The sequence below is a fragment of the Vulpes lagopus genome, chromosome 4, assembly GCF_018345385.1.
Source record: "Vulpes lagopus strain Blue_001 chromosome 4, ASM1834538v1, whole genome shotgun sequence".
Classification (NCBI taxonomy): domain Eukaryota; kingdom Metazoa; phylum Chordata; class Mammalia; order Carnivora; family Canidae; genus Vulpes; species Vulpes lagopus.
This window is the reverse complement of record NC_054827.1, coordinates 47,551,995-47,575,941: the sequence shown is the minus strand read 5'-3', so window position 1 is coordinate 47,575,941 and position 23,947 is coordinate 47,551,995. Positions and strand designations below refer to the sequence as shown.

At 36.8% G+C, this 23,947-nt stretch overlaps 1 protein-coding gene and 1 pseudogene across 6 annotated transcripts in view; both read left to right on the top strand.

Annotated features, from left to right (window-relative positions):
• Positions 1–23,947, top strand: part of CNOT4 (CCR4-NOT transcription complex subunit 4) — a 144,210-nt gene that overhangs the window by 78,398 nt on the left and 41,865 nt on the right. For 3 of the 6 annotated variants that reach the window (XM_041753915.1, XM_041753912.1, XM_041753917.1), the window contains exons 4-7: positions 6,662–6,748; positions 7,488–7,589; positions 8,303–8,428; positions 11,368–11,492. In XM_041753915.1, coding sequence (XP_041609849.1) covers positions 6,662–6,748; positions 7,488–7,589; positions 8,303–8,428; positions 11,368–11,492 — 440 coding nt within the window. Of the gene's footprint in view, positions 1–6,661; positions 6,749–7,487; positions 7,590–8,302; positions 8,429–11,367; positions 11,502–23,947 lie in introns of all 6 variants that reach the window. The other 3 variants (XM_041753914.1, XM_041753911.1, XM_041753916.1) reach the window with 1 other exon arrangement.
• Positions 11,513–22,567, top strand: LOC121490180 (annotated as a pseudogene).

The window sequence follows — 23,947 nt, the reverse complement described above, 5'->3', positions numbered from 1 at the left end:
GGCTAATGTGTGACATGACTACTCTGTTTCTTTCCTCTTTTCTGTATAAAGAATCACAGTGGACATGCAGTTACATGAACCCACTAGAGATCTGCATTTTTTAAAAATCCTGTCTACATAGTGATTCTTGGTTATTGAACAGTAGTAGAACTGCTGCTATGCTGTACCATCATTCTTTATTCTTTTATTTTAAGCCAATTTTGGGGAAATAATTTGATGAAGGAAAATAATGGACCAGGTTCTTTGTCATTTGTTTGGAGGCAGGGGAGACCCTTTGTTCATTACTTCTTTTTTCTTTTTTCACCACCTGTGTTATCAGAGTATGTTGAGTTCATAACTTTGCCTGATGCCCTTGGTTGTACATCTGCTAATTTTTAGTTTCTGATGTATTAGGAGGTACTGACTAGATTGATGGCAGAGCACGTAGAAGCTGCTTGACAGCCAGATTGTTTACTTCAGTAGGAAAGAGTTGGATTTGGGGGATCTGCCAAAAGTGCTCCTTGAGAAGGGTTTGGAGTCATGCTCATCGTGGTACCCCTAAGAGGGAAGATTTTAGTGAATATGCCGAGGGAGGTGGAAATCTTCAGACTTGGCTAAGTGGGCAAAAGGCCCCAGAGGAAGGAAATTTAAGGAATGTAAAAATTGATTTTGTAAAAGTCAATTTAGAGAGAGTAATACATATTTATTAAAGATGAGTTTACTATGTATTTGAGTTTGTGAAGGGCTTCAGTGGAAAAGAACTTTAGGGAGACCATACTAAGAAAGAAGCCTTTATCATTGGCAATAAACACAGAGGCAGCTCTAGAATTACTTGGACCTAAGTCAGGGGATACTGGCTTTAGTGGGCGGCAAGAGTCCCTCTGGAGACCAGGTTCTTTCCAAAGCCAAAGGGAGCTGATCTACAGTTCTACAGGAAAAGACTTCAGGAAGACTTGTTAAGGATGAGAGCTCATTTTAGGCTATGACTCAACCTCAGCAGCCAGTTCTTTTTTGTTGTTTTGTTTCTGATTCCTCCGGTGGACAGAATCCCACTTCCCCTGTGACTATTTTCCTGAACACTACTACAGCTTTACACTGGTCCTTCTGTCTTCCCCTTTCAGCTCTGCCTTTTTCTCTAACCAGACGGCGTTTCCCTCTGCAAGCTTTTTTTTTTAAATTTTATCCGTCTCTTTTTATTCTTACTAATCTTATTGATTAGAATCTCCTGAACCTGCTGTACCGGTAAACTAATGGAACTTTTATTTTGATTTGACAACTCTTGGATATGCATGTACCTGATTTTGCTACTACATCCTGGGTCCTATCACCTATAATACTGGAGGCATATGGGGAGCAGCGCCCAAAAATTAAGCCATAGTCTCAGTCTGATGTTTGAATTATAGGTTTCCTACCTCCTCTTTAGATTCTGTGATTTGTTTTTATTTACTTAACAATGGTTTCTTATTTCCACTTCAAAAGACAAGACTCGTAACATTAATCTGGAGAACTGCTACACAGAAAAAAAATTAATCTAGGTGGTAACTAGTGAGAGGTTTATCTTGAATCTCAATGTGCTTTGAAAAAGCACTCTACTTGTTTTATCCTTTTGAAATCCTCTCTTGGTGAGAGGACAGCGAACATTTTTAAACATTGATTTCTCTCATTTATTTCTCTTGAAACCCTAGGAAGACCAAAGACCAGTGTTTTATTTGTTCAGTCCTACCACTTCTAAATAATAATATCTTAACAAATTCTCTTAATTTATTGTATAATCTTTTCAGTTTGGAGGACTTAAAGTCGGCTCTATTAGAAAATTTGAAGTTTCGAGTTGTTGTGTAACTTTCAGGTCAGAGAAGATCCCTATTTACTTATTTTTGGATGATGAATAATTTGATATTTGACTGAATTCTGATTAGCAAAACAGAAGAGTTAAGGCAAAATTCAAGCTCATTTTGAAAATAGTATTTGTGCATCAGAAAACTTAATACCAAGATTGATTGTCAAATCAGTATTCATTTGTTGATCCATTAAAAAAAACTATTTTAGAAGACGGGGTAGATAGCTAGAGGTAGTGATTAGAGGTAATCATCTTCTAAGTCCTGAAATTTCAGATTTGCTGGAACCTAATTCATTCATTTTGTAAAGTAACTCTTGAATACTTTCCATATTTTAGGTACTTTGATGTTGGAGGTAAAGTAATTTAGCAAGCCAGACACAGTCTCTACCCTTAACTAATTTATAGACCATTAAGACAGAGTTTAATTGCTTTTAAGTGTGCTGAACATTTAAAACAGGGAAGTGTATGGAGTTTTCTGGGGAACATATAATAGTGGGGAACTTGGCTAATACAGAGATCCACAAAAAGCCTCCCCAAGGAAAGGATACTTAAGAATTACTAGAGACTGGCTAGGAAGCAAATAAGGACGAGTGTCCCAGGTATATGGTGGTCTGAGAGAGCAGCTTGTTTGAGGAACTAAAAGACTTTAAAGACAGAACCAGGTTGTTTTACAAGTGAGAAATTGAGGCATAGGGAAGTTAAATGACTTCTCTGGAATCACGCAGCTGGTTTCATGGCGGAGGCAGGACTAGGAACCACCCCCCTTCCCTTTAGTTTTAAAGGTCCTATTCCAGTATATTTTATGCTGATGATTGGTCTGTTGTTCATCCATTCCCCTAATTTATCCATTCATCCTTCTGTCTGCTTATCAAGTTTTTTATTTTGTCTCTAATATCCGTGAACACTTGACTGTGTTCCCACAGAATATATAGGAAGACATTTTATTTTATTTAAAAAAAATTTTTTTAGGAAGACATTTTAAACATTACACATGCCACACTGGGCATTTAGAATTCTGTCATGTGGCCTTTTATAGTCTATATTAGTATTCAGGCTGGCTTGCTGTAAAGCAAATACATGATATTTAATATATGAATAATGTGGGGGTATGCAAGGTGCTTTACCAACTCCCCATACTTCTTAATCACTAGAATGCTGATTTGCTAGTTGTATGTTTACATAGGATCTGGAGTATTTAACTTAACTTAGAAACTTTAAATATTTGAATTTCCCTTGCCTGGGCAAGCCATTTCTTATCAGCCATAGGCCATTTGCTAATATTTTGAGGCCCACCAGTGTTCCTTATCCAAATAATTCTTGTTGTTCAATGCTAAAAGAGTTATTTTTCTGTAAACATTTATTGAGTACCTATCATGTGCTGGGTAGTATGTAAGACACTGAGTGTACACCAACATAAAGGTAGTCCCTGCTTATTTTCAAACGAACAGTATAATATATGAGAAGTGCTCTGTGCTATGGAGGCACAAGAGAGAGTACTCGATCTTATTGGGGAGGTATGTGCCCTTCCACTATTTTTGAGGTAAAGTGTTTCTGGTACAAGCACTCTATAGATTCTTCAGGATGAGAAAGATCTCAGTCTGCAAGTGATTTGTTTGGCTGGAGGGTTAGAGTGCAGTGGTGACAGATGAGGCTGGTGAGGTTATGATTTTCAGTCTTACCAGAGCCAGTACCCATTTTTAAAAATGTTTTGTAACACTCTTTGATTTTTATGAAGTGACTCCATAAAATAAAGAAATAAAAAGAACTAAAAGGGAAATAAGTATAAAAAAACTATCTCTGCATGTTAATTTTGGATACCACTACTCTAGAACATTGCTACTCAACATGTGATTTCTGAGCTGATAGCCCTAGTATCACCTGGATGCTTATTAGGTAAACTCAGGCCTTGCTTCAGAGCCACTAGATATGCAATTTCACTAGATCCTCAAATGATTTGTATGCAATTCAAGTTTGGGAAGTACTGTTTTTAAGTACATAATAAAATAATAAGATGCTCGCATCTGTGTGTAGAATCAATGTGAATGTGACACCTACAAAGGCAGATTGTTACAGATATATATGTATTGGTAACCCAGGTATATGAAAAGCCAAAGATGTGATTTTTTTTTTGAAGTAACTTTTGGTATAATCCTGAAAAAAGCACTTGGAGTCTTTCCTTAATTACATATTATTTTCTTTCCTATAAATTCAACACATGTCAGAACTGTAGGGAACTACTTTGAGTTTATATATAATGTGGAATTTGTTTCTAAGTTCACTTAATTATAAATAGGCTTCTCAGCTACATGAATGTCTTATAAGACATTCAAAAGTTGTGCAGGACAGTTCTTTATTGTGCAGGAGCCAGAGCATTGTAAGCCATTCCTGGCTCCCATCCACTGAACATAAGTATTACCTCCCGGTCACTTTGACAACCTCCTCCTATAAAAGCTCCCACAGATTTTTAAAATGCTCCCTTGAATGCTGCCTTCATTGAGAGCTGCTACCATAAACTCAGATGTGATTTGAGATGCTGATACAGAACAATGTATGACCAGCCTGAACTCTTTGAAGCAGGTATTTCAACTGTGAAGCCCTTTGCTGAGTTGGTATGCATCAAGTTAGAATATTGAATGCAGTTCTAAACTCTACCAGCCAGGGAGCTTTTCAAAATAAACTCCTCCCTACTCCTCAACCCTGAGACTTTGCAGTATACAACCTGAGAGTTATTGCCTTTGCCACTCATAGTCTCATTTGTTTCGGGGGATTGGTGGAAAAAAGATTGAAAACCAATAGGTCACCTCATTTTATAATCCATTAAAATTGGCTGTAGAAAACAGAACAGACCTATACTTATTATAAGAACCAAAGTAGGGGATCCCTGGGTGGCTCAGCGGTTTAGCGCCTGCCTTCGGCCCAGGGCCTGGTCCTGGAGTCCCAGGATTAAGTCCCACATCAGGCTCCCTGCATGGAGCCTGCTTCTCCCTCTGCCTGTGTCTCTGCTTCTCTCTCTCTTTCTCTGTGTCTCTCATGAACAAATAAAATCTTAAAAAAAAAAAAAGAACCAAAGTAAAATGTGGTAAAAATAATGATATTGGGGCACCTGGATGGCTCAGTCGGTTAAGGTCTGCCTTCTGCTCAGGTCATGATCCCAGGGTCCTGGAATTGAACCACCACATGGTGCTCCTCCCTGTGCAGCAGGGAGTCTGCTTCTCTCTCTCTCCCTCTGCCTGCTGCTCTCCCTGCTAGTGGTCTCTCTCCCCTTCTCTGTCAAATAAAGTCTTTAAAAAAATTATTAATTGAGGGACGCCTGGGTTGCTCTGCGGTTGCCTTCAGCTCAGGACATGATCCTGGAGTCCTGGGATTGAGTCTCACGTCTGATTCCCAGCATGTAGCCTGCTTCTCACTCTGCCTGTGTCTCTGCTTCTCTCTCTCTCTCTCTCTCTCTCTCTATGTGTGTGTGTGTGTCTCTCATGAATAAGTAAATAAAATCTTTTTTTAAAATTATTAATTGAAAACTGTTAAGAATTAATGATACCTCAACCATAGACTCACAAAGCTTTGATTCTGTTATGCAGACCATATTAGCTAAGCTGTAAGTATGTGAGAATGTTATCAAATTAGAGTGGAATGAATACTTTGCACACACATGGACAAGTACACTCAAAGTTTTCCTTGAGAGAGACCTTGCTATTTGGGAAGACTGTAGGAACAGTAGGTCTGTAGATAATTCTAGGAAAAGAACAAAATTTAATTTTTTTTTTCAAAATTTAATTTTGAAGTAGTTGTAAATTACAGGAAAGATTTTTGTATCAAGTTACATATTGGTCAAATTAGCCAAAGTGTGAAGTCTGTAAGAGAAGATAAGTGAATGCTTGTAGTGATCACAAAGTAGAGGAGGTGACATGGGTGTGAGGAGGAATAACCACTGAGAAGTAATCACATAATAGATTGAAAGAAATATATAAATTTGTTTTCCTCATTTTTTCCCATCCATCATTACATATATGTTATTTACCAGGAGAAGGGAGGAAAAAACAGATGATCAAGAAGTGGTAAAGTTGACACAAAGAAGCTAAGTACACACATACACAAGTGATAAAGCATGAATCCTAAAGTTGAGGAACATTGTTACCATATTTGCTATTTGTAGCTTTAATGTACTATATCAAATGTTATATAGAATGGATTAATGAGTAAAGACTGTCCTGTATGTCTGTTCTTGAGTTTCTGTCTCTGCTTAATACATAATTATTTTGGTCATTGTTTTGAGAATTACTGTTTCATAAGGATCATCTGTTAATGAAAATGTGGTTAAGATATTTGATCTGTTTGGTGTTAACACTGTGAAGATAAGATCCCACGTATTATTGGTGCAGATATTAGAACATAGTGGATAATACCAAACTTAGTGAATCTTAGTTTCCATGTAGTGGGCCAATAAAAAGTAACTTTTAAACTCTGTTGATGATTTCCTGTAGGTTAACCATACAGATTGTAATTAGGAAGTTTTTATTAATAAACTTTAAAGGGATGCTTGGGTGGCTCAGCAGTTAAGCATGTGTCTTTGACACAGGGATTGATCCTGGAGTTCCAGGATGGAGTCCCACATCGGGCTTCCTGCAGGGAGCCTGCTTCTCCCTCTGCCTATGTCTCTGTCTCTGTGTGTGTGTCTCATGAATAAATAAATAAAATCTTAACAAAAAAAAAAAAAGAAAGAAAGAAAGAAAAAGAAAACTTTAAAAATTATTTTCCTCTCTCTGAAGGGGGATGCTGTATGCCCCCATTATAAAGAGAACATTGATGAATACTGGGATACATTATACCTTATTTCTTCTTTTATAGGTTTTGAAACGACCAGAATATTTTGGGAAGTTTGGTAAAATACATAAAGTTGTCATCAATAATAGCACATCATATGCAGGCTCACAGGTAACTAATTGTAGAGACTTTTGCTCTTCCTCCCTATGGTCTAGGCTTGACCTGGGCAGTTCAGAAAGAAAATTTGCTTTCTGTGATGAGAAAGCCTAAAGGTCAAGGATTTAAGCAGTGTAGTGACCTCTGCTGGTGGGATGGGGGAATTTCTGGTGCTCATTTGACTTCTGGACTTAACAGTGAATTAATAGTAGTAAGAAATAGTAATACAAAGTTTAGGTGATGATTTGAGGGGGAGAGGGAATTGAGTCCATTATCACACAGTGTAATAGTTAAGTGATGATTTCCAATTATTTTCAAATATTGAAAACTTAGTAGAGCATCTTTGTTATGCTGGTATCAGCAGTTAGAATACTCTTGCAAACTGCATTTATTTTGAGGAGACCATAATTTGACAAAATGTCTTCAAGCTTTATTTTTTATATCTGACTTTCAAAGTTTGTTGTAACCTTGACAAGCCTGTCAAATGACTTTCGAAAGATAAATACAAATCCACAGGTGATACTCTATCTGCATGTATTTTAGTCTACTTAAAATTAGATAAAATTCAATAAGTATGATTGTTTTAAGAAGAGCTAGTATATGGTTTAATCAAAACTACTAGTATTTCTAATTATTATCATTGATGGTAGTAGTAGTAGGAAAGGCCTTTAGAATTCCCTAGGGAGGGTGCAAAGGAATGGTTTTTAATTTTTTTTTTTAATTTGAAACTAGTAACCGTGTGTTTTCACTTTAGGGTCCAAGTGCCAGTGCTTACGTAACCTACATCCGGTCAGAAGATGCTCTCAGAGCCATACAGTGTGTCAACAACGTGGTAGTAGATGGCAGAACACTTAAGGTAATATGGTCCTCTTGATTTTCTTTAAGGGGGACGAGAGAAAAGGTGGTAAATAGGGGAGAGCCTACCATTTACATATTACATTTAGAGGGAGTATATTTGAAGATTGCTTCTTAAGCATCTGTACTAACTAACTTATCAGAGCTGATTTGTTTATTGACAGCTTATGTAGGTAGGAATAAACACATTCATTATTAGGTGGTAATCTTTAAAAATATCCTGTATTTACACATAATCTTATTTTGTGAAAATAGGACCTGGTATTCTTATCAAAAATAGATAATGATTCTGCTTTGTCATCCTTCAAGATTTGGCCATTGATCAATTCAGGTTTAAGTAAAGGGTTACATTAAGCCATCCTTTATACAAATGGAAAAAGGATGGCATAAATAGAAAAAAATTTGTTTTCTTGGGTGCCTAAGTTTTGTAACATGGAATGGATTTTGTACATGTCTTCTGATCTCTAGGGATGATGATTTGGGTACTCAAGTTCTGGAAACCCTAACTGAAGTGTTTTCTTTAGTTCTTCCAAAGGAGCATCATATTAGTAATTCCTGCTCGTAATAGTTTAGTTCTCTAGTATTGAGAAGCATACTTCTTCTTTGATCATGTCTGTGCCTCATTTGAGGTGAAGTGAAAACACCAAACAAGGAAATTCTTACTGTCAATTCACATTTTGGGTCCTTTTTTCCCCTTCCCTACTCTTTCTGCAGGCATCTCTAGGTACAACAAAATACTGCAGTTACTTCTTAAAGAATATGCAGTGCCCAAAGCCTGACTGCATGTATCTACATGAATTGGGGGATGAGGCGGCCAGCTTCACAAAAGAGGAAATGCAGGTAGTAAATTAATGTGAATTATAAACTTCGCAGGAAAGGGAGTATCTTTCTTTATAAGTTAAAATTGTAAAAGCAAAAACTAAGGATTTAATTTTTTTTTAATTATTATTAAAGTAGCATCTTCCATACAGTGTTCCATGGAATGTCTGTTCTACAGAATCTTGTTATAATGAAACTGGGTTTGTAGTCCATCAAATTTGGAATGCTAGATTAATGAAGATAAATAGGTTTCCTTTCTGCAGGACTTCTCAGAGTCTTTAATATACTGATACCTATCCAAGAAAGGAATATACAATCAGAACCAAAGAAAGCCTTTTAGTAAATGCTACTTTAGGGGGAATATAAACAAAATGAAAGCAAAGTAGGTTACTGTAATTATAAAGTTTTTTCCTTCCTAATTTCCACTCTTTACAGAACATGCTAGAAAAGAACAACCTATCAAATGTTGCTGATAACTAACATTTTTATAAAATGATTCTCCCCATGAAAGTGTACACTGAGTCAGTGTCCTGTGAAGGGTGAATTGAAGGTTTATTATCCTATGTTGTTTTTTAGATTTCCTGTTCTCTGGTCTCCTTTCAATTTATAGTATTATAAACATATCTTTATAAGTAAAAATGTTGACCTTATGTATATTAAATAAGGATTATACCAAAGCACAATGCTGTACTTCTCTCTTATAGATGAGGATGTCAGATTGTTGCTATGGACTTTTGCAGGAATACTTCTCATTTAGAAGTGGGGGGAGCATTGAATGCCATCTCGGGCTCTGCAGGTCAACCTAGAGAAAGTCTAATAGGGTCTCTGTGAAGAGCACATTGTTAAAATGAAATATTACCCTTTTTTGACTTGGAGCTACTACAGATTTAAGTCTCATTATAATCAATTCATTGGAATTTCTTGATCGTATTTCTTTATGATCCAAAAACTATGTTAAAATAAGGTCTTTATGACATTTAATGGGGACAAATGCCTTACTTTTTATCTAATAAGTGCTTCTTGAATTTTTTTCATTTTTTGGGTGAAACATTCTTGGATAGAATCTAAGGTGGAACCATTCCAAAATAAATTTTGACAAGTAGAGAATATGTACCACTCATGCTATATTATATTGAAAATTTCTCTCAAAGAATGTCTAAACCCTAGTTTATCTCATTTTTGATTGTTATTGAATTGTAAACAGAAATGGACAGACAGTCCCATGAAACTAACTTGTAATGGGATGTAACCTTTGTGGACTGCCCCTGTAAAATGATTTGAGTATTAGTTTTAGCTCTTAGTTACTAATGAAAGCCACAATGTCTCCTGAAGTATTGATTGTAGAAAAAAATTTCAAGGCTTTTCGTATTTTAAAGGTGTAAATCCACATCTAACTGTATTTTTCTTAATAATTCAAAATTCATATTGTTATGATGAATTCATCTGCTCTTCTTTATGTGAGTTTAAGATTATTTTGAAAGGAAGTTTCTTTATTAAGATAGTTCCTCTACATAGAAAGGAAATTTAAACAGATTATATCACGGCAAAAGTCAGAAGATCTTTCCTTATTGTTGCATAATTCAGAATTTAGTACCGTATGAAATATTTATAGATCCATTTGAAACAGCAGGAGCCCTCTCAGAACAGGGCATGATGCATTCATTGTTGAGTGTAAGGATGCAGTCATCTTTGCTTAAATGATGTTGCCCTTGCTCATTTTATTGTTTTGTTTTTGTTTTGATCTGTCCTGTTCTTGGTTTGGTTTTCCCATAACATCTAGTTAGAACACACTTCTAAAATAATTAAACAGTCCTGAAGGTAAGTAAAAATGTCAATTCAGTCATGATATACATGCAGATAGTAAAATGTTATTCAAAGAATTTCACTGTAATTTATTTTTGTTGTGACTAATTTCCAGAGGCAGTCTTTGCCTCATTTCTTCCATAATGTTTGTAACATTGCCTCAGAAGGCAATGTTACACACCTACCAACTACAGTAAATACAGATATCTTTTTGTTGTGTATAGAGCAGTGATGTGCAGATTTTTTTCTGTAAAGGGCCAGTTAGTAAATATTTTAGGCTTTCTGGTCTCTGTAGTAAATACTCAATTCTTCTGTTGGACCAGAGACCAGCCATAGGCAGCTACTAAATGAATGAGCATGACTGTTTCAACAAAACTTTATTTATAAAAACAAAGGGGTCGGGAGGGTGGGGCAGGGCGCCTGGGTGGCTCAGTCAGTTATGCGTCTGCCTTCAGCTTGGGTCATGACTCCTGGGTCCTGAGATCAAGCCTCACATTGGACTCCCTGCTCAGCGGGGAGCCTGCTTCTCCCTCTCCTGCTCCCCCTTCTTGTGTTCTCTCTCTCTGTGAAATAAATCAATGAAATCTTAAAAACAAACAAAGGAGCTAGCTATAAACTGCCAGCCCCTTGTCTGGAGTTTAAAATACACTAATTTTTATCTGAAAACAAAATAATGGGATTTTTACTTATTGTCAAGATAATGAAAAATGTAGTAAAACTCATAATCTGTGTACTATTTACAATGTGTTCATCTCTTTTTTAAAAAGAAATTAGTTATTTTCGGTGATCTTCAGAATTCTGTAATGGCCGATTAGAAGACTTCATTCTTACATGAAAGATGGGGAAATAGGTTTAAAAGGGCCTCTAGTGTTTTGAGCTGGCAAAAAAGTTGTCTGTTAAAAAAAAAGTCTGTTAATTTGGTTTTCTGCACAATAAATGGTTGATGAAATCCTTAATTAATGGTGTATATATCATAGATTTGTTGGAAGAACTTTCATTGGTCTAGCAGTTCTGTGACATCATCCTCACAGGGTTCTCTAATGCCATGAAAAACCCATATATGCTTTATTTAGGGTATCTTCTAATTCGGAAAGTAAGTCATTTTATACCAGCCACTTTGTGAACCCCACTGCAGTTTTAATTTCTTCTTCCATTAGGCGGGTAAGCACCAAGAATATGAACAGAAACTACTTCAAGAATTATATAAATTAAACCCTAATTTTCTTCAACTATCTACGGGTTCAGTTGATAAGAATAAGAACAAAGTGACACCACTGCAGAGGTATGATACGTAAGTACCGATACTAGTATAATCAGACACCTTACTTACCTTTATGTCTGTTGATCCTCTCTTTCCATTCTACATCTTCTTCAGGCAGAATTCTTCTTGACAATATCTATCATGTGTGCAGAACTATTGCATTATATAGGAAATATTGAGTCACAGTTTCTGGGTTTGAATGTTTGCTGCCTGCCGCTCCCTGGTAATACTTCAGATGAGCCTCTTGATGGCTCCCCCTTTGCATTGATTTGCAGACTGCCCTGGACCCTGGGAACACCCTCCTTGAGAAAAAGGAAATTAAGGGATGTTGGTTATTGAAAGGTTCTCATTACCTAATTAAGGATTTGAATCCCCCTTTTTATAATGAGAGGGAAAAAACTGTGAAAGGGGGAGTGGGAATTACCTGAAGCATTGTATGTTGAGGACGCAAATATTTGTGGTTTTCTAGTTGCAGGAGTCATTAACATCTTATATCCTCTGCAAGAGGAGGATTCAGAATCTTACAAAACAACTTATTTTCGTGTAGATCTGTATTATGTCAATGTTTAAATAAATTTATAGTCGTAGGTACTGAGTCTTATTCTGATATGGTGATCATCACATTTCGGGTTATATTTGGTTATGGCCTGTTGGAAAATGGTATGATTAATAAAAACAATAATGGGGGGGGTGTATTCTATCCTGAATGTTCCTTAAGTTTGTTTTGTTAGGATCTTGTACATTATTTAATTTGGTAAGTTTAATTTTTATAAAATGAATTCATTTAAAGTAAATAGCTGTAATTCATTTAGATATGTTGATTTTCTTTTTTAAAAAATTTACTCCAAAGTTAAATTTGTTTAAGTGATATATTCTAAATGTCTGGTTGTTACTTGTGAAAGTCTAGCATCTATGGCACTAAAGTAATATAAGGGCCATTTTTCAAATATAGTTAAGAATAACTACATGTGTTGTTGTCAGGTCAGTTTCTTCAACTACCTATTCCTTAAATTCTTGAAGTCTTTGTTAAGTTTATTCATTTTGATGGTAAAGATGATTTAAAAGGCTACTCAAATTTGTTTATATATACACACACATATATGCATGTGTACAAATATGTGTAATATATATATATATATATATATACACACACACACACACACATATATATATATATATATAAAAGGCCACAGAGCAAAACAAAATTACTGTATGGTAAACTATGTGAAATTTGTTGATAAATCAAAGCTAAGAATTAAAGATAAGTCCAGAAGAAATCTTTTTGGGATGAGAAGCTTTGACCCTTTCCATTGATCTTTCTGTACCTACTCCTTTCTACTCCTGTATGTTTGTCTTATTAAGAACCATATTCTATTACTTACCTCATTGGCTGCTAAATCAGTAGTGCTTCACATAACAATGGGGTTCTTGTAGTAAAAATTTATTTCAGATGCTTTTAACATTTATATACATCTCAGTTTTCATAAAAAATTTCATTCTAGTTATAATCAATTCTGGGGTCATAGCCCCTAGAGAATTCAGACCAGCTATTTAAAATTTAGATGATTTCTTTGAGATAATGTTTTTTTATTTCTCATATATTAAAGTAATATGTTTCTACCTAAGGAAATTTGAAAATACAAAAACATACAGAAGAAAGTAAATATTGTATGTGATCTCAATAACCAAGACCTTTTCAGTGACAATGATTTGATATATTTTCTGCAGTGTGTATTTCTTTGTAGTCCTTTTCCTTCTTGTGAATGTGTATATAGACAAAATACATTGGTTTGTTATATTTTAAAACTTAATACTATTATGAATATTTTCCTTTGTCATGAAATCATATAATTTTTTATGGCTGCATGGTATTTCGTGATACATGAGCATTTGAAATTTATTAAACCAACATCCTGCCAGTGTATATTATTTTTATTTTGGTGCTCTTATGTATGACACTGTGATGAACGTTTTTTCATATAAACACTTTTGTTATAGCTTGATGCTCTTTGAAGTAGGACTGCTCAGTCAAATATTATGGGTACCTAGTTCCTTGAATACTTTTTTCTGCACATTTGCCAATTTGATTAAAAAAGCTGTCTCATTTTATTTTGTATTTAATAGAGTGAATGAACTTCTTAGAGATTGTGAATTCATGTTTGTTATGTTTTATTGATGTATTTAAGTGTTATATGTGCATTATACAGAACTGACTTTCCCCAATTAGTTGACTGGTCTATTTCTGTTTCAAAATACTTGAATTTATCAATCAGTTTTGGAAGAATTTCTCTTCTGCAATATAGCATTGTGTGTTCTCAGCCATTAGCATGTTATAGCTCTCTAAGTCTTTTGTGTCTCTTAGGAAGAATTTTTTGGTGCTTTTCCTGTTTTATTGTATTGCACCTCCCACCACCACCTCTTCCTACTTGAGAATTCTGAGGGTTAAAATTAAAAAACCAGTGTTAGAAAGTGGTGCTCTTAGGCATCCTTGTCTCATTCTTTATAGGGCTATCTCCCTATTTTATAAGGCTATCTCTAGTGTTTTATTCATTTGTAAGTGTGATTTTGATTATTTATTTGAGATAAGTATTTTTAATCACAATATGAAAGTACCATGTTATTGTTAATATGTAGTTTTATTCCTTAGGTGAAAAGTGAAAATTGAAATTTACCAAGTGTCCTTTTGGCATTTATAACAAGTATTTAGTTTATCCTTACTTTTTTGTGATGAGTTACTATTAGATTTACTAATATATTATTGACTTTGCCTTCATATAAAGTACAGTTAGAACACCTTTATAACTGTTGCTGTAGCAGGAGGGGACTGTCCTGGATGCCATGGAGTAGAAGGAAAAGAAACTGTACTCGTTTAATGACTGCCCAACACCAGTGTAACTGAACCTCAGCCAAGACCAGAATAAATTTTGACACGGTTACCTGTGCTTTGCATAAGTACATGATAGAGGAAGGTTTTTTTGGGGATGGAGAAGGGTTGTTTTTGTTTGTTTAATGCAGGTCCCCCAAATTTAAGGATAAGTGATGGCTCAATGTGGAGAGAATTCTTATTTTGGCCAACTCCTATAGCTTGTTTTCTTTCCATGCCAGCCCCTGCAAAAGATTGAATTTACCTGATTGTCAATATTACTTAAGGTCTGCTTTGGTCTCCATTTCCACTTTGTCATTATACAGAGTATAGTGGTTGGGATGAATTTGTAGGTAAATTTTCTTCTCACAGGGAAGACTTTTCAAGTTAGAAAGATGAACAGTATAGTGTGGCTCTTTTTTCATGGTCCTACCCAAGAGAGATGTTTTTCTTATTCAGGATAAGCTTTCTAGGGGAGAAAGAAAAAGAACAGTTTCTTTCTGTCTCGTTTTGACATTTATATGTAGTGAATAGCAGCTTTAACAAGAATTGCAGGAAAACAAAACCTGGAACCTTATCAAAATGACACTAAACCTAAAATGTAGCTTCCTCTTTTTCTAATTAAGCCAGAATACAAATATTAAGAATATCATACATAGCTATTGAATCTTCACTGAACCCTGACATGGTCCTGAAACACATATATAGTTGAAGTTTCTGTTGTATGTCTTACTCCTGTTTCATTTAAATGAAGAGTAAATTATAAAAGGGTATGTGTCAACCCTCCAATTATGATGCATTCCAGAGTATATTAGTCAGATGGAGTATAGACGTGCTACTTTTCTATATTAATCAGTTACTTTGAGATGATGAATACAAATGATGAGATTGGGGAATAAGGAAGCCATGCAGTAGTGATGTTTAAAGACTTGGTCTTTTAAGTATGGAGCTTTGAAATATCTTCATTTAGATTGTGACATTGTGTCCCAACTGAAAACTGCGAAAGGAATAGTAGCTACATAGACTCCTGTGCCCAGGGACAGTAAGTAGGCCTACATAAAGAATTTGGAGAGCAGATTATTGGGTATATAGATCACTCAAGGTAAGTAGTTATGATTTAATATTGTGGCTTAGACAAGCCACCATTGAAGGAGTGGGGATGTTCACCTTCAGACTTAGGTAAGAAGAGGGTTGGTGTCTTTGTGTCCTTTCAGTTTCAGTTGTCCTGTGTGGTAGATACCATTGTTACCTTACTACTGGCAGGGAAAACTGGGACTGGCAAATCTCAGAGTTTAAATAATTCACAGATAAGTGATAGACTAGATCCTGACCAAAGTTGCTGCCACTTTTAAGCCCAGGCTCATTTTCCCACTCTGCCACTGCTCAGTCTAGAAGAGGTAAAACTCTTAAGAGACTGACATGAATCAAAAACTCTAACGTGAGTCAAACTAATTGACTTAAAGGAGATTATGTCACAATTAATGCATAATTTGACCTTGAAGATCTCACATTTGTAAGACTTATTATCTCAGGATAAATTGGATATACTGTACATCCAAGGAATTAATGGTGTTTAAAGCAAAAGGTTTCGTAAACCACAGTTTGGTGGCAGTAGAGGATAAGCTCTAAAGAAATGGTGAAAGGAAAATGACTATAGGACTTTGTCAGTTTTTATTACATCAAAAGAAAATGCATGTCGCTTTCAAAACCTGACTATCTTTATTAAAAATCAAATCAGACTGCAGGCATAACCAGAGTCCTGATTTGTTCAGTAGAATGGGGGCGGTCACTGCATGAATTTTGTTCTCCTACCCTGACATCATAGGTACAATTTAGAAAAGGTGTGGTCCAGAGACTCTTGAAAATAATCTAAGGTAGAGCTTGTTAAATCACGAATAGGCTTCAGTACATCTGTGAACTCTTCTGAAATTTTATTAAATTTTGTGTGCATGTATACATTTTTCTGGAGAGAGGACCCACTGGTGTGTGCTGATACTAAGGTGATTTCAGCAGTTATTCTCAAACTATGGACAAGGGCCATGAGAGGTCGCCTACATTTTTTTTTTTTTCGTAAAATGGATCCTCAGAAAGGCATTCCTTCCTTTATAATAGTTAATGATTTGCAATTCTCTACCTTTTGTTTTTGTTTTTGTTTTGCATGAAACTCAGGGCTACTTACTCCTAAACTACGTAGACGAATTAGTTAGATTTGCTAAAATTGAATATATTAAAATTAGGGAGCTATAAGATTTTTCTGACCTTTGTTCTCATGGTCTTTTTCTTATTTCTTTTAAGAAATTTTATTCCCAGTGTGTATTTGGAAATATAAAGTTACTGCACTTGTAGACATACATACTGGAAAACTAGTAAGTGAATTCTGGTGTCTTGTTCCACCTGAGTAGAATATTTTCAAAAAAGAGAGCCACTGATATTTTTTTCCAGAGGATGGCGTATAATGTGTGTGGGGGATGGATAGTTAAAGATAGGGTTGTTGGTGCCCTTATTTCTTAGAAGACACCTCAAATAAGCAATGATATGTTTAAATTCAACTTAAGGATACAGTATCTTTTAAAACATCAACCTTTATTACTGTGATACAAAATTAAAATGAATAGATGGAGACAGATTTACTTGCTGTTTTTGAAAGCTGGCCACAGCCTATATATTTAGGATGGTAGATGTTTATCTTTCAACTTTAATATTAAGAATAACTGAAATTTTTTTATTACTAGTAATCACAACATTTATTTTCACTCATGAGCAGTAGATCCTAGAGTTACTGAGAAAATTTGAATTAAAAGCATATTTGTCAAACTATAGTCAGTCCAGATTATTGACCCATTTTTTTCTTAGCATGTTAATAGCACATTGTGCCATATATTTTAGTACTAAAGTAATACTTGAAATATTCATCTATATTTGAGGCCTATATCAAATAAACTCTGTAAAGGTAAGCTATCTGTCTGTAACGTAAATTTGTCCTTTGCAGTAGCAAATGTTTATCTCAGTTATTTAAGACAGGCAAGCATGAAAAACTAAAATGAGGTCTTCTAAATGAATATGGAATATTTAATTTAGGAGCAATGTGCATATGTCTTTGTATATATAGTAGCATGACAGTGAAATTTGGAAATGTCCATTATGTTATACCTTCTTTCCGAAATGCAACCATAATTAGCACAGTCGGAGACTTTGTCTTTTCAGTGTGATGAACATGAGAAGTAGACCTTCCCAGTATTTTTTCTGTCACACTCCCAATCTGGAAAACGGTCTTTTCTTTGATCCTTCTCCTATGTAACTACTTATCTTATGTTGCAAATTTTAAAAAGCCACCAAGAGACTATTTTCAGGAATTTGGTTGGCATCATTACCAAGTAGAAAGGAAGTCAAATTCCAGCAATGTCTTTGGAGCAAGTTAGAAGTGTAACTGTGTCAAACTGCCTACTTGCAGATAGTTGTGAATTGTGGTTTCTTTATCTGTAAAACTATTTGAATTTGATATTAATGATTCTTTCTAGCTCTAAAATCTAGTAACAGTACTCCTCTTTGCTTCCATTAGTGTAGTTATCATCAGATACCAAGTGTTGCGGTTTAGATGAAATGAATAAGCATCTCCAGAAACAGATTCTGGATATATACTCTATATTTCAAAATAATAAATATACATATACATATTTTTTTAAGCACCCATAGCACTGGATTCCAACCTTTGAGTTAGTTAAAAATCTTTACTCCTGAGAAATCTATAATCTCACCATACATTTCTGAACTATTAAGGACTGGAACTTTTAAAAAAAAAACACCTCAGATTATTTATATGAAGATGTTTCATGTTTACAAATTTTCATTTGCCACCATTTACACACACAGCATTGCCCTCTGGAAATACCTTCATTGTGTTAGGAGACTCACTTTTTAGAACTACTTAGTTCCTCTTGAATCCAGTGCTTCTCAGTCAGTTGTGTGGTATATATAGACTTGCGGTGTTTTGATCTCTCTTTCTCTCCAGCATTATTACTGGGAAATGGTGATTCCAAGGCTTACATGCCATTCCTTCAGTTCTTGGACCAAATGAACTCAGTATACCTGCTGCTGCAGCCAGGATGCTTAGCACTTGTTGCTATAGCAGAACTTGTGAGAATTCTATTGGGACAGTCAGGCCTTTCCTCAAGGCCCTACCCAGTTGGCTGAAATGATGTTTAATCTCTTTAATTCTGATTCAGGCTTAGAGGGCTCAGTCGGAGCAAGGAAAGGCAGACCTCAAAGCACCTGTGGAGAGCCAGCAGCAGGAGACTGAATCCTGGAACCTGGAATTAAGGGCTAAGTTGGACAAGCTGGTGAAATCCATCAGCCAAATGAAAGACCACAAAAGTGTCTTCTGTTCTGATAGAATATCAGCCCCAGTGAGGATGTCCTCTTTAGATCCCATCAGACCAGACATTAGCAGATTCTGGAGGGAACTCCGTGAATTGGACAAAAGGAAAAAGGAGGTTTTGGATACCTTTAAAGCACCGTCAAGCCAATTACCTGCCCTACTCAAGCTACAGCCAGAGTTAGAGGAAAGTCCAGCAGTGAAATGCCTGCATTGGAGCCCATTTGGACCACAGATGGAACAGCTGGAGAAGTGTTCATGGCTGGAGCAAAGCTGTTGTTTCACCTGTTATTAGCTGCTGGATGAGCTGAAGGGACTGGGTCACCTGGTTAACTATTAGGATGACTCTGAACAGAGGTGAACTGGCAGAAGGTCCTGTTCACAGAGTTGCTTTAGTGTCTGTTTCACAAAGCCTTTGTGGTAGAAACCCAGCTTTGTGTGCCCCAACTCCCCATCAGCCCTTCATCTTCAGGAGTGGGAGGAAGTTTACTATCCTCCACGGCTGCTGATGGGATTCCAGGAAGGTAGTGGGTCACTGACTACAGGAGTTCCCATTGATGGGAATCCTCCTCATTACAAGGTCTCCAGGAGTTCAACATTTTTACTTCAAACCAGAAAACTTTGGCCCCTGAGAAGGGGAAGAGTAAGAGTTTAATGTGTTTTTTTGGCTACTCGACTCTTGTGGAACAACATTCAGTTGGTTCCAGAAAGGGCAGCAGTAGGGGCTGCTGAGGGAGACAGAGGAATTGCATATTACCAGCTTTACGGTTGGATACACCTACCAGGGCCTGAAGCAGGAGCTAAAAACAGATACATTTGTGTGATTATTTCTAACAAGAACCTACTCATATGCTTGGGCCGTGGTTCTCTGGTTCAGTCTGCTCAGCTCAAATCCTCAAAATCAGCAGTTCTTCTCCAGCCCCTTGCCCAAAGCCCTCCTGGAGCTTGCTGGGCCCTGCTCTCATTTGGCAGTTCCCTTGTACTGCCCGAGACCATGACCTGGAGTAGCTGAGCATGCCGAGGGACAAGCTGTTTGGGCAGAACTCGAGGATTGAGGGTACATTGTTGTCCTGGGCTGACTTTATTAAGCAGGAGAGCCCCCCTCCCCCACCCCCCCATGCAAGTTACTGTTCTGGACATGGTTGTACAAAACCCTGAACTGGTACATGACCTCCTGAGGAATCTGTGGAATGATGGCCACATCATGGGCTCTCTGAGCTAGAGCCAGGACCACTAGCTGCCGAAGAAGAAGACCCATGTCTGGTACCTTTCTACTACATTTCAGTGAATCATTGGAAAGGGACATTACCTCCTCCAGGGTGGAATATCAGGAGAGTGATAAGGTCATCTATTCTGGCCACCCAAGAACAGAGAGGTACTGTAGTCACTCCCGCTGACCCCACTCATCCAGCACTACCAACTGCTTACTGAGGGAGAGCATACTGAGAATATGCTATACTTCCTTTACCCCTAAATCCCCTGGAATGAGACTTTTGAGTCCTACCACCAGGATAAAGTAGACAGGTGGATGAGCTGCAAAACCACTGGAGCTTAACCTGAAGCTAGAATTGGATTCATCTAAAGCTGGGGCCCAGGATAGCATGAGGGCCAGAGCTAGGCCTGGAGTTAGAGGTAGGACTGGATCTGGGGCCAGCACTGGACCCCACACTAGGCATGGTGGCACAAAGAATGCCACAGCCAAACCTGGGCCCAGAACTGAAGCTGGAGCCTATTCCAGAGCCATTTCCAGGGAACCCCAGGAGACAACTACCATTGCTCTAGGATATACTTCTAGTATAACCTGAGACGCAAACGAAAGTGGGGCCCCTCTGCATTTTGGTGTTTCCTGTCTGGTTATGTTAGAGGAGTAGATCTGTTCAGAAAGGCATCTTTTTGAACAGAAGTGGCTAATAAACTTTGTGCTAACCTAGGGGGAAAAAAAACCTAAGGAAAACCTGTAGACTTTTTGTTTGCTTGTTTTTAAATTAAAAAAGCCCTGTGCAGTTTATCTTACTGTACCTAGTCTTTCATCTGATATTATGAGGACTTGGCAGTTCTTGACCAGAGAATAGTGCATTTCATGGAACAGATGTCTGTCTTCCCTATTAAATGTGGTTTTTGTTAAAAGTTTATTTTCTTTCCTAACCTTCTTGGCGTGATAATGGGTTGGTGGATTTTAAATGTAAAACAAGTATTTAATACGACTATAGCTTAAGGAAACACAGCTTGATGAGGAAGGGAAGTTCAATACCCAGTGCTAGGGAAGTTGTGAGAACTCTTAACTTCCTAGTGGTAGCCTTGGGATAACTGTTACCTGTCCAGTTAGTAGAGATCCAAGGAATTCACATTTATTGCAATTGGAGTTTGTAAATATATATATTTTTTTCTCTTGAGCTTGCACATACATTTGCAGGGATTCTCCCTTCTGTATTTTCTTCTTTTGCACTGATCAAGCTACACTTACAATGGCAGGTTTAACTATAATTGACTTTTTTGCAGCCCACATAGGAAATAAAAACAAATTCTAGTTGTATCTTTATTCTTAAAGTTTTTCCTTTATTTCTTGAATAGTTAATTTTAAGATAAGTTGAAAAATATGTTAAAACTGAGTGGAACATAAAAAAATATACACACACACACAAAAAAAAACTTAGTGGAACATAACCTTGCCCCAATCCTGGTTTTCTTTTTTAGTAGCTCTTTAGTTTCATGACACTGATCTAGAAATTTTTAAGCATCTTTGGTAAATCTTTCTGAGGTAACGCATCAAGTGCTATATATCATTAGTTATGAAACTGCATTTGGCAAGATGGACTAGATGATATGTTCTAATTAGTTGTAATCCAGAAACATTACCAAGATTTATTCTGAATGCAGTATTTTCATATATTGCCCTTGATGTTAGCAAGACTAATCTCACCTATATTGAAAATTATTCTTTAGTGCTCTTTAATGGTGGTGGCTGAGAACCTGAACTGAGATAAAGATACTACAGTTCTCCTCTTATAATGTCTTGCTTTCATCCTTTTGTTTCCATTATTTCTGTTTCCTCCACTTCTAGGTCTTTATTGTCATAAGAGTAGTGTGAGTTTGGGGCCGATGGTGGAGTAGGAGTAGGTAGCACCAGGAATCCGTCTCCCCACCTGGACAGCTACTGAACTGGCAGCCTCTGTCTGGTGTAACTAATTTGGAACTCTGAAATCTGTTGAAGGCTTATAAATTCTCTGGAAAGACTTGGGGGTGGATTTTGGTCAATTTCAGCTTTTAGGTGGTAGCAGTTTATCTATCCTCTGCTCCCAGCCACGTGGCAGGCAGCTGTGCACATACTCCTGGAGCAGCTTGCACATAGCTGACAGGAGCCACGGTAGGCGAAAAGACCCTATCTTTCATATATTGAGGATATTTGCTCTAATTGCTGATTACTGCTTTTGATCACAGAGGTGCACACAAAAGAACAGGCAGCTGTTGTTGCCAGGACTCTTTCCCCTCTTTTCCCCATTCAGCTTTTCTTTTTTCTCCTTTTGGGTGCTGGATATTAAAGACTAGGACATTCAAAAACAGCTGCATATATGAGGAAACTTAGTGTCTGTGCATAGCCGAAGAAAAGCTCCGAAGACACCTGAGAAGATGTTAAATTTATACCTAGGGCTGATCTTTGGCACAGAGACAGCTTGCAAAATAAAATAACAAAAAAAAAAAGCAAACAGTGAAGAAGGGGGCAAATCCAGTTTCTAGAGGTACTACATTACTAGACTCAAATGGCCAGTGTTCAGGAAAAAAATCATAGTGTAGGGGCACCTGGGTGGCTTAGTGGTTGAGTGTCTGCCTTTGGCTCAGGTCGTGACCCCGAGGTCCTGGGATTAAGTTCCACATCAGGATCCCCACAAGAGCCTGCTTCTCCCTCTGCCTATGTCTCTGCCTCTCTCTTTGTGTCTCTCATGAATAAAATCTTCAAAAAAAAAAAAAAAACCATAGTGCATATAAAAGAAACAATATGGCCCATTCAAAAGAAAAGAATGATCAAAGAAACTGTCCCTGAAAAAGACCCAATGGCAGGTATATTAGACAAAGACTTTTAAAACAACTCTCTTAAAGATTGCTAAAGAACTAAAGGAAGATGTGGAGAAAGTAAGAAAAAAAATGTATGAACAAAAGGAATCATTGATAAAGTAGGAAGCCAAAAAGAAGTTCTGGATCTGAAAAGTACAGTAACTTAAATGAAAAATTCACTGGAGGATTCAAAGGCAGATTTGATTCGATGGAAGAAAAACTGTGTACTTGAGATAAAGACCAGGGAAATTAATGAGTTTGAGGAACACAAAGAGAAGAGACTGAAGAAAAATGAACAGAGGCTAAAGGTGCAGTGGAACACCATCAAGCATACCAGCAATATGCATGCATTGTCAGATTTCTAGAAGGAGAAGAGAAAGATGCAAAGAGAATATTTGAAAAAAATACTGGCAGAAAGCTTCCCAAATTTGATGAGAGAAATGAATATAAACATCCGAGAACGTTGAGGAACTCTAATTTAACTCAAAGAGACAAACATTGAGACATACTATAATCAAATCAAAACTTCATAATAAGAAATAAAGTCAAATCAAAATTTTATTAAACAAACCAAGGACACTGGGATCCCTGGGTGGCTCAGCAGTTTAGCACCTGCCTTGGCCCAGGGCATGATCCTGGAGTTCCAGGATCAAGTCCCGCATCAGGCTCTTCTGCATGGAACCTGCTTCTCCTCTGCCTGTGTCTCTGCCTTTCTTTCTGTCTCTCTCTGTCTCTGTCTCTCATGAATAAATAAATAAAATCTTTAAAAAAAAAAAAGACACAGAATCTTGAAAACAGCAGATGTGAATCATCATATACAAGGAATCCTCAGTAAAGATTATGGGTATATTTCTCATGAGAAACTTTGGAGGCCAATAGACAGTGGTCTGATATGTTCTGAGTGCTAACAGACAAAACTGTCAACCAAGAATTCTCTATCCAGCAAAACTGTCATTAAATAGTGAGAGAGAAAATAAGACATTCCCAGATTAACAAAAGCTGAGGGAGTTCTGATCTCTAGACCTGCCATGCAGGAAATGCTCAAGGGAGTCCTGCAAGGTGAAATGAAAGAACACTAGTAAAGGTAGGTAAATGGGCAAATATAAAAGCTAGTGTGATTGTAACTATGGCTTGTGACTGTACTTTTTGTTTCCTGCGTGATTAAAGAGACTATATTTAAGGTTCGGTATA